At 38.2% G+C, this 16,150-nt stretch overlaps 1 protein-coding gene across 4 annotated transcripts in view; it reads left to right on the top strand.

The window, feature by feature from the left end:
* spaca6 (sperm acrosome associated 6) overlaps window positions 1-16,150 on the top strand; it is a 45,881-nt gene that overhangs the window by 22,616 nt on the left and 7,115 nt on the right. For 3 of the 4 annotated variants that reach the window (XM_079893922.1, XM_079893923.1, XM_079893925.1), the window contains 3 exons: window positions 13,519-13,605; window positions 14,280-14,351; window positions 14,642-14,665. In XM_079893922.1, coding sequence (XP_079750048.1) covers window positions 13,519-13,605; window positions 14,280-14,351; window positions 14,642-14,665 — 183 coding nt within the window. Of the gene's footprint in view, window positions 1-12,570; window positions 12,861-13,518; window positions 13,606-14,279; window positions 14,352-14,641; window positions 14,666-16,150 lie in introns of those variants that run through there. The other variant, XM_079893924.1, reaches the window with a different exon arrangement.

The following is a 16,150-nucleotide window of genomic DNA, read 5'->3' as shown; positions in this document are numbered from 1 at the left end:
AAACATGTTTTTGTCTTAGCCTGATTCATTATGTAAGCCTATTATAAGCGTTTATATTTTAGACCCGACGGGATGGTTTTTGCCTGAAATCACATATACGCCACTCAACCGTGTGTCTCGTCATATCTGTAAATGGGGAAAAGTTGCTCCGGCTACTTTGACGCGTGTATTTGTGGGAGTGAAATAGAGTGGTGCAGGTATGATGTCACTGTGTAGTAGGGCTGGGTAAAAAATATCGATTTCTCGATTTTAATCGTTTCTCATTTTTACGAAACAATATCGATTCTTAAATCCCAAGAATCGATTAGTCATCCTGTTTTCAGTTGATGAATGAATGGAACATTGTTGTGCGCATCCCATCCAGTAAATCGCAATAATCTTTATGCTTTGTTATTATTGATATGAAACAAAGTCTCAGATTTCAAATTATGTCCATTTTCTTACGAAATTCAAAAACATAAATACCGTTTTGGCGCTGTGGCGTGAGATCGCTTAAGAGCAGCAGCAGCGCGGAGCGCACATGACCTTCTCTTCCGCCTTAATAATGCCAGTTACAGCGCGAAATAAACATGAATGAGCATCTGAAAGTGTGTTAAAAGATAGAGTACAACTTATCGAAATCCGTATCATGTCACATGGAATCACTCAATCAGTGTTTCAACCGTGAAAAGACGTTAGTAAACAATGTCATGTAACATCACATTTACCTCAGAAAAAACATATCCAGTGACCATAAACTCGTTAGTCAACTAGAAAAATTAACTCTAGACTCTAGAGAGGAGAATTTTGTTAAATATATGCACCATATTACATATTACAATAAAGCTGGAAAGTTTTTTTATGACAGCCACCATTTAAATGTTTATATAATTTCATATACATTTATTATAAAAATAGATAAAAATGTATTTTAAGTGTTTGTATACAAATCAGTTACCTATAGGCTACAACTGACTCCCATAGTTTACAATAATAGTTAAGAGATTTGTTTTCCTTGAGAAAATTTGCAATGTATTGTACCTGATATCCAAAATAATCAATATTGAATCGAATCGAATCGTAATCGAAATCGAAGCGAATTGCAAGCTTGTGAATCGAAATCGAATCGAATTGTGAAATTTGTGTCAATACCCAGCCCTTCTGTGTAGGCCAGTTAGCATCACACTGGTTCCCTCGACAAAACCCCAATAGGATTTTCCTATAGGCTTTTGGATCATCGCAAAAAACAAGCTCTGAGATTAACAAAAGGTTATGATACTTTTACGCTTTGTCCATCAAGATCATTTTCACAGATGAACACTACTTTTATGAATTTTGAAGACTAAATGCAGTCACCAGAAGTAAAAAGTTAACGGTAGGCTTTACTACTACACCACGGTCCCACGATTTTAACGTCGATTTTAAGCTTCCGACAACTCTTTTACTTTTTATCTAAAGACTTTTTCCCGAGAACGTTCGAATTAGAATAGTATATAAGAGCACAATTGTAATAACGATGCTGTAAACGCAGACTGAGTTTACCTGTTCGGCGTGATGACGTTAAATCTCCTCGACAGCCTCTGTGGTCCTATTTAGCCACTGTTAGCAACCGCCTTTTTCAAGACACGTAACAGCTTTAAAAAAGACCTTATTTCAGCCATTTAACCAAAATCCCTTCGGGACAAGGGAACCGGAAGTGCTAAAATGCTAACTCGTTTCCGCGTTTTGGCCTACAAAGTGATGTCATATCTGCACCACTCTATAGGTTAGCAGTCACAACAAGCAAGAAAGGTTGACATAGAGCGCGCTAAATCTCAAACCTCCAGGGAATCACCCATTTTAAAACGCTGAACAGAGGAGTGTCATGTAAGAATTGATAAATTAGGAAATTCCAGATGGTCTGTTTTGGGGGTGACCAGGCCCTGAGAGAACAAAAGGACCTCTCTGGAGATTAGCATTTGAACTGGCTCTCATGCACCATCGAGACGAAAGTCTCACCTCCGAGTCATCTAATCTACATCTCCTTCCCTCTCCCCTCACCCCCTCTCTCTCATGCTCAGGTGACTACCTGATTTCACCCAAGAAAATGTATAGTTTAATGTGAATGATTATCACAGGGTATATTCATGTTTGGTATCGTTTAAAATGTCACAGTGCGACTGGTACAATTCTCTCATCTCAGAATAAGTAAAACACAAGGTAATAAGGTTTTTTGATGGTTTATGGATAACTAGCATACAAGGAGGGGTTGATCTCTCAAGCAAATGGTCACACCCCCCAAGAGGTGCTACAGTGTACCTCAGAATGCAAATTTACTATTGTTAGCACATGTTTACATGTGAAAGAGGTCTGGCTATTTAAGGGAGTACAGCAGGGAGATCGGGGCCTTTTTCTGTATTTCAGATGGGTCCGTTAGGCTGGGAGATGTAGATCTCTCAGCCTAACGTATTTCTTAAAATGTTGGGTTTGCATCTTATCTCTATTCCAGAGCATTTGATGTTTTGTATCGATTATCTTTGAATTGATTATGGAATTGGCATGATACATTTACCTGACAGAATAAATTGTTACATTGTTGATTATTCTAACTGACTTTGATATTATTTTCATTGAAGAGTTAAACAGAATAGTCAAACGTTCACTCACTTTTAGTGAGGCACAGATATTATTAAAACCTTTCATTTATGGAGTCAGATGAATTAACGAGAGAATACATAACTAAATGTATTGTAAATTTAACCAACCAATACTTCGCATGAGTGAGGACAGAGCACGTGAGACCTTCCCTGTGTTATTGGAAAACCTCCATTGGACCAATTTCACGGGCCTTACAGTCAGCAGACAAAAAGAGATTGCGACAGAGCTCGTAATAAAACCAGAATCAACATTGGATTTGCTTTTTGGGAAATGGAATGATCTGAAGGATTTGAATGAGGTGAGTAGAATATTTTACTGAACAGAGAAATTGCCATATGTAACCGAGTTGATTGCAAAGCATTATTGTCTATTGTGAAGGATCAAATTCATCCACACAAGCCTAAGAACAACCAAAACAATGTTTGCGGAAGAATTTTTTATACTAGTGTACCTTTAAAATCAATTTGAATGATTTGAGCCTGATTTTTTTTTTTTTTAGTCTTTTTATCTTTAACCACTTGAATACTTTTTGAATTATAAGTTTTACCTCTCATGTTTCTAATTAGCACCACTGGTCATACATACTGCATACTCTGGCAGAAACCATTTTGAGGATTGTTATGCATATAAATGCCTTGGAAACATCGAAATTGAAGAGATGACTGTGGGGGGTAAATTGGTAATGGTAAAGATGGTAACAGAAAAAGATGCACCAGTTTATCTGGCAACGGAGTAATAAGGTCCTCTGCAATCTCTACTGGGCTTTTCGCGGAGAAGTATGTGGCCCTGCATGTGCGTTGCGGTGTGAGGTAGTTGGTTGTATGGTTTCGCATAATAAACAGCCCGGAGATAACTGTACAACCTTCTAGCTTTCCCTGCGGCTGCACGCTTACGGCTATCTGAACCCACTATGACGGCAGAAGCAGCATGGGATGAGCTCATGTGGACAGCCAGGAGCAATGCTTAGGCTTATGTAGTGGATATGTGACTTGTTAAAGACCTGCTGGGAGTCCCAGATTGAGCATCAGGGATTCAAACTCTCATTTAAAATCTGGAAGTAAACAAGTCGTAGGATGTTGAAAAATGGAATACAACAAAACAATGTGATCTAGAATGAATCAGAAACTTTAAAGAATCTGCACTATTTTTAGGTCATAAATATGAACTCTTTTGTACAGCCAGTCAGATGTTGTTCTGTTGAAGCTCAAGATGGTCTTCTTTGGATCATTGTCAAATCATGCACGAGAACATGATCATCAGGTTTTACTTGTGGAATGTTCATTTTACATTTCAAATTTGAAATGGTCTCCAACTCCTGGATCCCACTGTACATCATGCATCATATGACACTCAAATCTCTAGAACTGCACTTTTTTATCACATATTGGAAACTTCAGCAGCAGGGATTTTAAGGTAGTAGCAATGCATGTTGTGAAGTCAAAGTCATTATTTTGTCTGGTGGTGGCTGAGGAATGTAAACGACACAAAAGCAGCAGCCCTTCTGTATCATATTTAGATGATAAAAAGCAACACATTCATAAAAAATAATTTTTCTCACACCAATGGTATGCGGCGTTGCGTATGTATCAGCTCTATAGCAATGCTGAGGACATTTTAGTTCTGATTTATTGCCACTGGCATCCAATTATATAAAATATGTCTGATACCCAAGCCTTCCAGATCGTGCTTTTTTTAATCTTTTATAATTAAACGTTTATTAGATTACATATTTTATATCAGACGGATGATTTATTTTCTCTAATGTGTTTTCTAAATTAACCAAGTAATTTCTAACTGAAGAATACTGATATGAAATTATGAGTGAACTTTTTTTTTTTTCTCACTCAGAAACTGCAGAAACATTTAACAAAGCAGAAAGCTTTTGCTGCTTGTTTGTGTGTTTATTTGTTTGTGCCTCCTATCTCTGCATCACCATCCAAGTCACCCCCATCCTCCTCCTCCTCCTCCTCCTCCTCCTCCCCATCTCCCCCTGTGTGTCTGGCTGGTGGCTCAGACAGCCAGCATCCGCATTGCGTTGTAGCTCTCTTTTACTCCCCCTCTGTCTCTCTCTCTTTCTTTTTATTCTCTTTCTCCCTCTTTCACCTCTATAGGGTGGGAAAAAGGGCATGTATCAGCATTTCTCCTTCTGGAGGTGTGCTGAGAGGTTGTTCTGTGGTCAGATGTCGATAGTTTCTGTTGTATATTGAGGATTCAGTGTTCAGTTCACACACCATAATGGTATGTGTTAAAATGATATGTTTCAGTTGTCTGTTCTCCATTGCTGTGCGCCTGCGACACAGACTGGACCAGTTCTGCCTTCATATTCTGCTTTAATTTTCCTATCCTTCACCCACTTTCACTGCTCTATTACTGCTGCTCAGATCAGCTGCACTCGTAAAATGAATGGTATGGGCCAGGGGAAACCAGAGCAAGTTTTCACACCAGGAAGTTGTCTCAATGGATATATCTTTAACTATATTGTTTGAGTCCAAAATCCAGTTTCTGAAATGTGTTTTTCCAGCAGTGGTTTTGTATGTTTGTTTCAAACTTGTTAGTCTTAAATTATTTTTATTTTATAATTTGTATGCATTTAATTTATAATTTTAAGGTAGATTTGAACTGTTTTTAGCACAATGTTTTTTGTTTTGTTTTTAAAACGTTTTATTGGAGCTGGTTGTCTCATATTTTAAATGTTCTACTTTTATACCCAATTTATTCATTCATTTTTGTTTTAGACAATATTCAAATAATTGCTGATGTTTTTAAATGGTGCATTTAACATTTTATTTCTAGGCTATATATTCATCACTTTTTTTTATGCACTACCTTTCAAAAGTTTGGGTTGAGTTATTATAAAAAGTACTTTTATTCAGCAAGGACATCAAAAGTGACAATAAAACATTTATAATGTTACAAAAGATTTATATTTCAAATAAATGTTGTTCTTTGAACTTTCTACCTATCAAAGAATCCTGAAAAAATATATATTTAGCAGCAGGGCTTTTTTCAACATTGATAATAAGAAATGTTTCTTGTGCAGCAAATCAGAATGATTTCTGCAGGATCATTCAAATGGACACTGAAGACTGGAGTAATGATGCTGAAAATTCAGCTTTGCCATCACAGGAATAAATTACATTTTTAAATGTGTTAAAAATATTTTTTTATTTTAAATTGTTATGATTTTATACAATATTACGCTTTTTACTGTTGTCTTTATCAATTAAATTCAACCTTGGTGAGCATAAGAGAAATCTTACCGACCACAAACGTATAAACTTGCTAGTGTGTATATATAATAAACCTATTAATTTATGAACCTACCTTGAAAATGTTAATGTTACCTAGAGTCCTAACTAGCCCCATTCTTTCCTATACTATAGCACAATCATCCTCCTCCAACTTAAACCTGAGTGGAAATTTTCCTGACATTTGTCTGGTGACTCGAGGAAGCAGATGTCTTGCCACGTGATGAGCGGTTCAGTTGAGAGAGAGTGACTTTAAAGTGTGGCCATCCGGGCCCTGAAATGGGGAGACCTGCACCGAGCACGGTGACGTCATTCCTCCAGCAAGAACCTCAGCGCTTTGTCTCATTGTGCTCCCTTACTGCAGGCATGCAGTACACTGGTCAGCATTGGAGCATCCGTGCACACTCAGACAGAAAGCAGTCCAAAGTAAAAGAAGAGACGTAAAACAATACAATAGAAGCACGGGGAAAACATTTGAAAATATAAAGGAGAAAGGAGACGGAGGGGTAAGAAAATAAAGAGGAGAGGAGATATGCATAGAAATGAACAAGAAAGAAAACCAGATAAAGCACAAGCTTTTGCAAATATCTCCTAGACTGCCTGCAGTCAGCAACACTAATAACAGCTGTTGCCATCCCTCGGTGTGGTGGAAATGGAGGTTATTAAGCATTCCCTTTGAATAAGCTGCTGTAAAGCTAATGTACAGCCGATCCATACTAGTTGGCCCTTTCATGTTCCAGGGCATCAATGTCTGAACGTCTTTATCCCAGACTGTACTGATAATGATGTCTTCAGCTGACATTTTGGCTCCAGAACAAGGGGCTTTCGTACTCGCTGGTTGCGATGGCACGAGAAAGGGGTTATTCCCTCTTAGCTATTTGCGCCTATCTTTGTCTTTGTTACTGTTCGCTCTCAAAGCAAAATGAGTAGCCACCCCCACTCACTGTACCAGCATGTCATAAATCATATTTAAACGCTACACCTCCACTAAGGCTGTGGGACTGGAGTGTGGCTGGCTAAAGAGGCCATGAGAGGACAATGCAGCATTTAGTCGTAGAAATTAGTGTTTTAATCAGATCAAATTGCTTCTAACTTGATTTTTTTACAGCTAACTGTTGATGTGGTATGATTTTGCCATCATGCTCTCGTGCATGAGAGTGTGTATATCTATAAATGTGAGATTATAAAGAAATTTAAACACATATACACTGTGACACATGAAAAGAATATACAGTAGTAGTATTTTCCAAAGGTTACCAATCTTACATATTGCATGCCACATTAAGTGTAGGATAATACAGTTTTAGGCACAAAATCCCTGAAAATATTCTTCTGTTTGTTTTTTAAAAGGATAGTTTACCCAAAAAATTTAATTCTGTCATTTTTACTCACCCTTTTTGACTTCTGCAAACATGCAAAAAAATCGATATTTTGAAGCATGTTTTGTATATGCGTTGAAAGTCACTGGGGTTCAGTGTTGTTGGACCCTACAGCATTGGACCCCATTGACTTTCAATAAATGAACAAAAGGCATTTTTCTATTCTTCAAGTATCTTCTTTTTTGTGTTCCGCAGAAGAAAGAAAGTCATACAGGTTTGGAAATGAGGACAGAATTATATTTTTTTTGCATGAACTGTCCTTTTAACCTGCTATGAGTGGATTCAAACGCACCAAATGTGATGCTTTGGGTGCTGAAAAATATATGTAGTACTGTGTGAACACATCAGTGCACAAGTAGCTATAGCCGACTTGCTGATGTAGCCGTGCGGCACGTCAGGGAGACGGAGCGTAATCTGATGAGGCGTACCCGCAGATTGATTAACACAAGATTGCGGCAAACGCAGGGAGTAATATTTTCCAGCGCTTTATCATTTTGCTAGCCTGATGCTCTGTGGCTTTTCACCCTGTTTGAGATTCTGACCCTCCCCCTTCGTTTCCCATTCCTTCCTACTCTCGACTCTCTTCTCCTCTCCCCTTTGCCCCCTCCCTGCTCCCTCTGTCTCTCACACACATTTCCTCTCTCAGACGCATGCATACACGAGCGCACAGACTGCGAAAGAAGGGGGGGCAGGGGTAGTAACGGAGACACGATGCCTGAAAAAACGTGAGCGAGGGAAAGCGAGAGAGAGAGAGAAAGAGAGAGAGAGAAAGAGAATAGGGATGTTGTAGGCTAGAGGGATTGAGAGGAAAAAAGCGAGAGTTTGAGATTCGGGACAAGGGATGTGAGTGCTTGAGATGCTGAGAAGAGAGACAGAGTGATGGAAGACTCAAAGGCAGAAAGTGTGTGTGTGTGTGTGTGTGTGAGAGAGTGTCTGTCTGACAGGGAGGACACAGTCTGAGGGGCTCATGGTGCTGTAGACTATAGGATTGCTGTAGGGGAGGTAGGTTGTGTGCTACCTATGGGATCGGTGTGATTGTCTTTGCTCTACCTGCCTGTGAGCTCATTGTCTGTGTGTGTGTCTGACTGGCTGCCTGACTGTTTTTTCTCTTTCCAGAGAAAGAGGGAGAGATGACCAGACACTTAGATTGGACCTATAGAGAGTGGAAAGGATGGACGTTTTCTCGTTTTCCGTTTTCTTTCACTTTGTCTTTGTCTCATCAGGTTTAACTTTTCCGAGTCAGACACATTTCCGCATCCTTCATGCTGCACGTAAGCTGGTTTTTCGTCTTATTTGCTTAGTTTTCGACAGACTTTTTTGTCGCCGCAAAGGTTGACATTGTCAAAGTCTGCGTGTTCCAGATGCCGCGATAAGGTAGTATATCTCCTTTTGGATTTTTACCATTCGCCCTGCTACATCATCATGCGTTTCTTTTTGGCACAGCAGAGGCTTGTATTTGTCGTAGACGGTTTATTGTAGCGCTTGTGATTGACACACCTGTGCACATGCATTTATGCAAGACAGATGATGTTTCTCTAACGGCGAGATGGAGTGATGCTTTGAAGTACGCCTGTTTGGTTTATTAAAAGTGTGTTTTTTGGTATGTTTTAAAAAGACTGTGGGTCTAACTACTGCTGCAGTCGTTTTCATAATTCATGACACTGATGTTTGAGAAATCTTTTATCGTCATACTATTTTCGAGTCTGTCCACAGTCTGTAGTATTGCATGTCTACAACCGTCTAGTCTCAATCAGTTTGTCAACTCGCACAAGAATCATTTGTATTATTGATAATCTTTCCCCATTTGGTGGTAGTCAGGATGAAGAATTTGAAGAACAGTTTGGTGTCTACTCACTCAGTCACTGTGTCAGTTGTACCAGCTGTCTGCCTAGAAGGGGCACTATTGCACCATTTTACCTTCTTCGGTCCCCGTTTGTAGTTTGTGCACTGTGTAACATGAATACATCTAATATTAAGTTAAGCACTTGTTTAGCCTCCTAAAATGATTACATTGTATATATTCATATTTGCATTATTTTTATCTTAACAGGTTTCATCCAAACACCTGGACATTTGGGGGAAATTGGATTACCTCCCCATACTGTTGCTGTAGGTATTCCATTTAGCCCTGTCCTCAGGTTACCTGGTGACTTCAGCTGAAGGTCCCGTTCAAGTATTAACATGGTTCTGGCTGTTTTTGTTGATGATTTATGGCTTTTTGTTTAATGATTTACTAAGAATTACTTTACACTGTAAGTTCATTTTATTTGATCATGGTTTTTCTCCTGGTTGTTATGTAATATTGCGGAGAAATCCCCTATCTTTGTCTCAGGAGTCGGCGAATGTACCTTTTTGTTGTTTTTTTCAAGCAGATGAGGTTTTACTAATGCTCCTGGTAGAATCGTGCAGAGGATGATGCCACTGCTTACAGCCTCTGCGGTGAAACATATTGCAGTAAAAGTACCCATCAACAACACCCCATGGTTTTATTATGACTGACACAACACAGTTTGGTGCAAACATTATGTGTTTACTGCTCTCTATGTGCCCTCACTGTCTGAACAAAGTGAGGATGAAAATCTGAACAGCGCAATGCAGTCGGAGACCCTTTTTCCAGGTGCTTCAAATGTTTGAGGTTTTGAAGACATCAGTAAAAAGAAAGCGACGTAATTGTTCATTAATTCCAGCAACATGGTCCTGTTTTTTTCACAGTATGTCTCTTTGTCCCTGAGACCCTTAACCTGTGAGGTCAAACTAGGTCACAGGTGAGGTCCTCAGGAACAGGGCTGCATGCGCCGTCATCCCAAAAAGTCAAACAAAGGAGAAACATTTGGCTTTTTATTGTGTCTTTAAATCAGTCTTAGTTGTATTTACAGATCCAGTTTAAACACATGATGAAAAAGAGCAGTTGTATGTTTAGATTTAGAGTTTTTATACTGTATATTACTATTAGATTGTACTCCAGTTGAGGTAGTTACTATTGGGGACACACCCTATTGGCTGGCTTTGTGTTCTACACAAAGAAATGATCCAATGAGAAGACAGCCAAGGGTGGTGACCCCATAATATTATCAACACTCATGCTATCATTCAGTACATACAAGACAAGACAGATATATTTATGGACATACTGTACAGAGTTGTTGATTCATATGTCAATACAGATCTCTTCTCCCCTATGTCTGATTCTCTCATAGTACCTTGTTTCTAAATATCGGTGAGTTTTCCTACATTAATGTGTGCATAATTTGTTGATACTTATCAATGGAGCTATTCAAAAATAAATCCATTAATTAAAGAGAAATTTAATATTCCACAAAGTATCGCTGGAGAATGTTGTGTTGTTTGGTGCAATTATTACGTGTTTACTGACAGCTTGAATGAAGTGAGCATGAAAATTGAACTGAATCTGAGCAGCGCAATGCAGTCCAACCTCCTTTTTTTCAGGTATAATTTGTAATATTTATCAATGGTCCTCTTTTAAATTGATGCAGAAGAGATTTGCGGGGATTTCAGATGATGCCAACTTTGAAACAACATATAAAACTCAAATATAATCCTCATAATGTAATCATTCCAAGCACAAGTTGTAATTGCTGCTTAACGTGTTTGTGGTGTCTACTTAAACGAATACATGGCTGAATTCATGTATTATATTATAGATGTATGTATGCTACTGTCATATGGACATTTCTTTGGCAAACTAATTTTTATATTGAAACAAGCATTTTCTGTAAAGCTGCTGTAAAACAATATGTATTGTGAAAAGCATTATACAAATAAAACGTGAATTGAATCCAAATTAAACCCCACAAAGCGTCATCGGAACACGTTAGACGCAAAGGTTTCTATCGTGGCTGCCAATAAATCCAAAATATAACATTTCAAATTGTAGAAAAATGTCACTGTCCCACATGTGATGCACATTCGAAATCACAAATGAAAAATGAACCCTGGAAAAAAAGACACCGGCACTCCATGATATGTTAATTTTTCAGCACACCCTCTGTGACTTGCTGGCCTCCTGTTGGAGGGCCAGCTGTAGAATAAGCATCTCAGGACAGTGCGGCGCAATGCTACCTGTCTTCTGATCATTGCTTATAGCCCGACTGACTGACTACAACGTCTTTTTTCTGGCAGGCCTGCGGTGGGGCTCCTGCTCACTATTGATTGCCTTGTCTTTGCAGAGACAGATGAATGCATTAGTACCCAAGTCGCTCCTGCCACTGGAAATATATTAACTTCATGTATTAGGCACCCTGTCTCGTTACCATGGCGACACTTTGGAAAAGATGGGGTGGAGGGAGGAGAGGGTGTTTGGGGGTGATGGAATGGGGGGGAGGGGTGTGGGATATGGAATGCAATGAGCTTGTGGGCTTGATTGGTAGCCTCTCTATTTCTCAGACACACACACATTGACTATGTTGGGAGTCCATCCTACCATATTGTTTTTTTGTTTTGTTTTTTATATGTGTATGTTTCAACATTTATATTGATCTATTTTAAATGGCAATTATGTCTCATGTATATGTCTCATTATTGTAATTTTATGTTTTGTCTTTTTCATTTCTTTCGTTTGCTGCTCAGATGTCTGCTGCTCTTTTCCCGTTGTTCTGGTCAATTTGGATCATTTGCAATATCACGGCACCCCACCACTATCATCAACAGGCACACAGGCATCACCCTCTCCCTCCCTTTTTCCTTCTCTCTCTCCCTCTCTCTTTCACACACACACACACACACACTCCCAATCTCTTCACTTTGCAGCAAAATGGTGCATAATGGGAGCAGGAAGAGGGTTGAAAAGACAATGGAGAAAATTATGAAGAAGAATTAGAGGGGAAACACTAGCTACACAAGACCACCATGAACATGCATATATTGCTTTTGTCTGGAGACTGAATTTTGCCATTATTTGCTCACTCTCATGTCATTCATATCATTAATGACTTTCTTTTTTTATGTGGAACACAAAAGGAGATAATTTTTAAGAATGTTGGTAACCAAACAGTTTTCGGCTTCCATAGACTTGAATGCCGCACAAGATTGGAAGGTAGGCCTAGTAGTGAGTATGATGACAGGATTTTCCATTTTGGGTGGACTAGCCTATCCCTCTAAGAAAGCTACAGAAGCCTATAATCAAGGGTTTTTGAGTTTTTTTTTCTTTTTCTATTTATTTAGGTATTTTTAACTATTTTTTAATTGTAACAAATAATCACCATCATATCTGTATTGCTGGGCTGTATCTGTAACGCAGAGCCGTTGGAAACCGTTTTTCAACGGCTCTGGCTATTTCATCATGATGATGTAATCATTCAACTGAATATTCTAAAGATGTTTAGTTTCATATTATCTTCTCAAGCAAAATAACAAAATAACAGTTCTAGTAGCCTAATTACAGAAATGTTTGTGTTGATTGTGAAGCTATTGTTTTTCAGCTCGATTATTAGCACAGCTTTGAATTGTTATCAGTGCTTTATCGATGTCGATGACAGTCTTCGTATGTGTTGGGGCCATATTCTTACACAATACAATGTCAGGAATGCAGACTCTTGTTTCAAAACACTGGATCGCATATTCAACAATGAACCAAGGGTAATTGATGCAGGGAAAGTAGGTAAGAATTAAGAAATCACATTTTAGTATTACTACTAAGCATTGCCAAACCGTACGAGGTGTTGTGCTATACGTTATTGTAGTCACAAAGCTAACGTTATGTGGGTACCGACCATAGACTAAAAAAAATACCGTAGCGTGATGTGATCGCGACGCTTTTTGCGTTTAAAAAAAACGGTTATTTTTATAATGAAAATATTAACAACCGAATTATTATTATTAAATGTTGTTTTATTAAGATGTTTTACTAAGTAAATAAATAAATGATATCCTTCCGCTGGTTTAACGTTACGTATGCTAGGCCTGTTAGTTCCTAACGTAAAACAAAGCTATAGATAAAATAATAAATGTTGAAGAAAAATGTCATAGATGTGCATCGTTTGGATCGAAGAAGTGGTCACATTTACGTTTTTCCACTCTGTACATTGTTTTCTTCATAAGATTAAAATGGGTCCTATTTAACTTTGTCATTTTTACTCTGTTTTATGAATTTCAGATAGAGGTTTTCTTTATCAGTTGAGTTGCCAAATTAAATTCAACATGGGGGTAAAAAAGTGCAAAAGTAACTTTGGTCCACTTTGTTTGTTTTTTTTTTGTTGTTGTTGTTGTTTTTTTACAGTTCATGTTCTTGTACATATTGTTTTGTATTTGGTTCTCAGGGAGAGGCTATGACGTGATGCTGAATAATATCTTGATGGCTGAAATTATGCCTATAGTGGAGGAATTTGACGAGCAGACAAATAATGGTAACAGATTAATTCATCTAAATATACCCAGCAAAGTGATAACTGTTTGTTTGAGCCCAGACCTGTGACAATTAATTAGGCTATAACCAACAACCTGTAGGATTTACTTGGTAACAGAGTAAATATTTACTTTCAGACATGATTCATTTGAAATGGCAAATGTGTGTACTCTTATCAGTGCACTCCAACAGTAACTAGATTACAGAGGATAAACAGGCGAGTCTCAGTTTCTTACATAACGTATTCTGAAAGCTGATGTGTACAAATGTGAAGTGATTGCTTGCACTTTCCGCACCCAGAAACGCAGTGCATTTTATGAGAATTTGGATGTTGTAAAACTGTAAACCTGTCAGTTCCATTGGTTTGATTACAAATTTTACCTAATACAAGGACAAAATAGAGAGAAAATACAGATTTTTTTTTTCAGTCAAACTTTTCAAAAATAATTGTTTGCTTTAAGTGATTTCTAATTGTTCAAATATTAAGTTGTTGATGCAGCATCAGAGAGCCCATCTTTCTTTCACACAGCAGAAAGGAGAAAAGACAGACAGAGACTGACATGAAATATCAGTGAGAGAGCCTGATAGAACAGACAGATAATCATTGACATGCACACTTCAAGTGAAATTGAGATAAATGGTTCTGTCCTTCTCCCTTCTCCTCCCTTTTTTCAGATACAGTGTATGAGTTCAGGTTACAGGCAGCAGCAAACAATTTCATTGAAGCAGCCTCAAGGCTGCCCAGAGGTGAGACTTACATTATCACTTCATTTCTTTTGCTTGCTAAACCATGAAAAACTGGACCTAAACCATGAAAAACTGGGCCTGAGCCTTCATCTTCAAACCTGCAGCTCTTACTTTTTGCTATAAGTTTCATCACAATTTCCTCTTATTTCTCTCTTATCTTCATAATTTCTCCAGTCTTAAAACTTGATTCACTCAGCCATCTCAGTATTAATAACTATTAAACTGTACATTCCTTGCACATGGATGCAGTATCTAAACATTTTTTTTTTTTTTTTTTTCATTTCTCGCAGCCTCTGGATGTTTTCCCCCTTGTGGTGAGTTACATCTATATGATGATTCTCCTGATGAAAACATTTCTTGTGATGTATTTTGTGGACTCTCAGGCTACGTCTACATTAATCCGGATAGATTTGAAAACTGAGTTTTCGTTTCAAAACGCTCTCCGTCCACACTACCGTTTTCCAAATGTTTGAAACGTCGAAAAACGCTAAAATCACCCTACAGCGCACGCGTAAACCCTCATAAAAGCTCACTGAGATGATACAGACAGAACAAGACATAAAGTTATCACGCATTTCTTCTAGCAGGATCATTTTATTTAGCAAAATATCTCACCATTCACTGATGCATGGTCGCTCTCACTCACCGTTTTGTCTAAAATGCAACTGCTCTCATTTTTTGCCGCAGGACAGCAAATGCGAGTGAATTTTCTGTCATCTTTGCAGGACTGTGATATCAAGAGTGTGCAAAGTAACATATACCGGTATAAACATTAATATCTATGGGTTCAATATGTGTCACATGACTATACTTGCATCATTGTTTTCAAATATCTCCGTTTTCACAGTCCACACTACAACACGAAAACGCCATTTTCAAAAGGCTTTGTTTTCGTTGCTAAAAATGCCATCTCAGTGTGGACGGAAGGCCAAAATGTGAAAGAAAAGAAAAGATGCTTTTCAAACAAAAACAAGGCCTCAGACTGCTAGACTGTCAGGAACCTTTGGAGAATCTTTAGGCGTTTAAGGTGGCATGGCACCAAAGGGTCCCACCACTGTGGTGATCTTTTCATTGATAGCAATGTTCAAGCTCTACCATACACTTCTTCTCCTAACATACATGCCTTTTGATTTTCAAATATAGTTTAAAAAAGAATTATATAGAGAGAGTATAATTATAATAATATAGCTGCGAGCAGCGATTGCGGGCCCAAGCCGGTGGCACCGCCACCCTGGTGCCTTTAGTTACACTAAAGACCGCAGGGTGGCGATGCTGCCGGCTTGGGCCCTCCATCGCTGCTCGCAGCTATATTTATATATATATATATATATATATATATACATATATATATAACAAAAGATATATACATTATATATATATCAGACAAGTAATATTCTCTGTCTTGTCACTTCACAAAAAAAATGGTACAAATTGTACTACTAACTACTTAAACAGAGCAGTGTAATTTTAATACGTTAGGTTGACTATTTTATAATTATATTTTATTAGGGCTATAATGAACAGGCTGCGATGTCAAGATTGCAATGCTGGAGTGTGTGTGTGTGTGTGTGTGTGGCGTGGGCGTGATTGAACAGTGGAGACATAAAAATATACTTTATGGTGCTAACTTTAAAATTGAAATAAAATGCTCACGGCTGCACGGGCATTCATTCCTACTTCCATAGGAATTAATTGAAAATGCTCGCTCTGCTCCCAACCATAATCAATGTCAGTGCGGACGAACATATTTTACTTTCGTTTTTAAGTTAGCGATTCAAAAGCCCCCAGCGGTGTCACCT

The sequence above is a fragment of the Squalius cephalus genome (genome assembly GCF_949319135.1).
Source record: "Squalius cephalus genome assembly, chromosome: 15".
NCBI classification, from domain to species: domain Eukaryota; kingdom Metazoa; phylum Chordata; class Actinopteri; order Cypriniformes; family Leuciscidae; genus Squalius; species Squalius cephalus.
The sequence above is the reverse complement of the archived record's forward strand: the minus strand, read 5'-3'. Positions and strand labels throughout refer to the sequence as shown.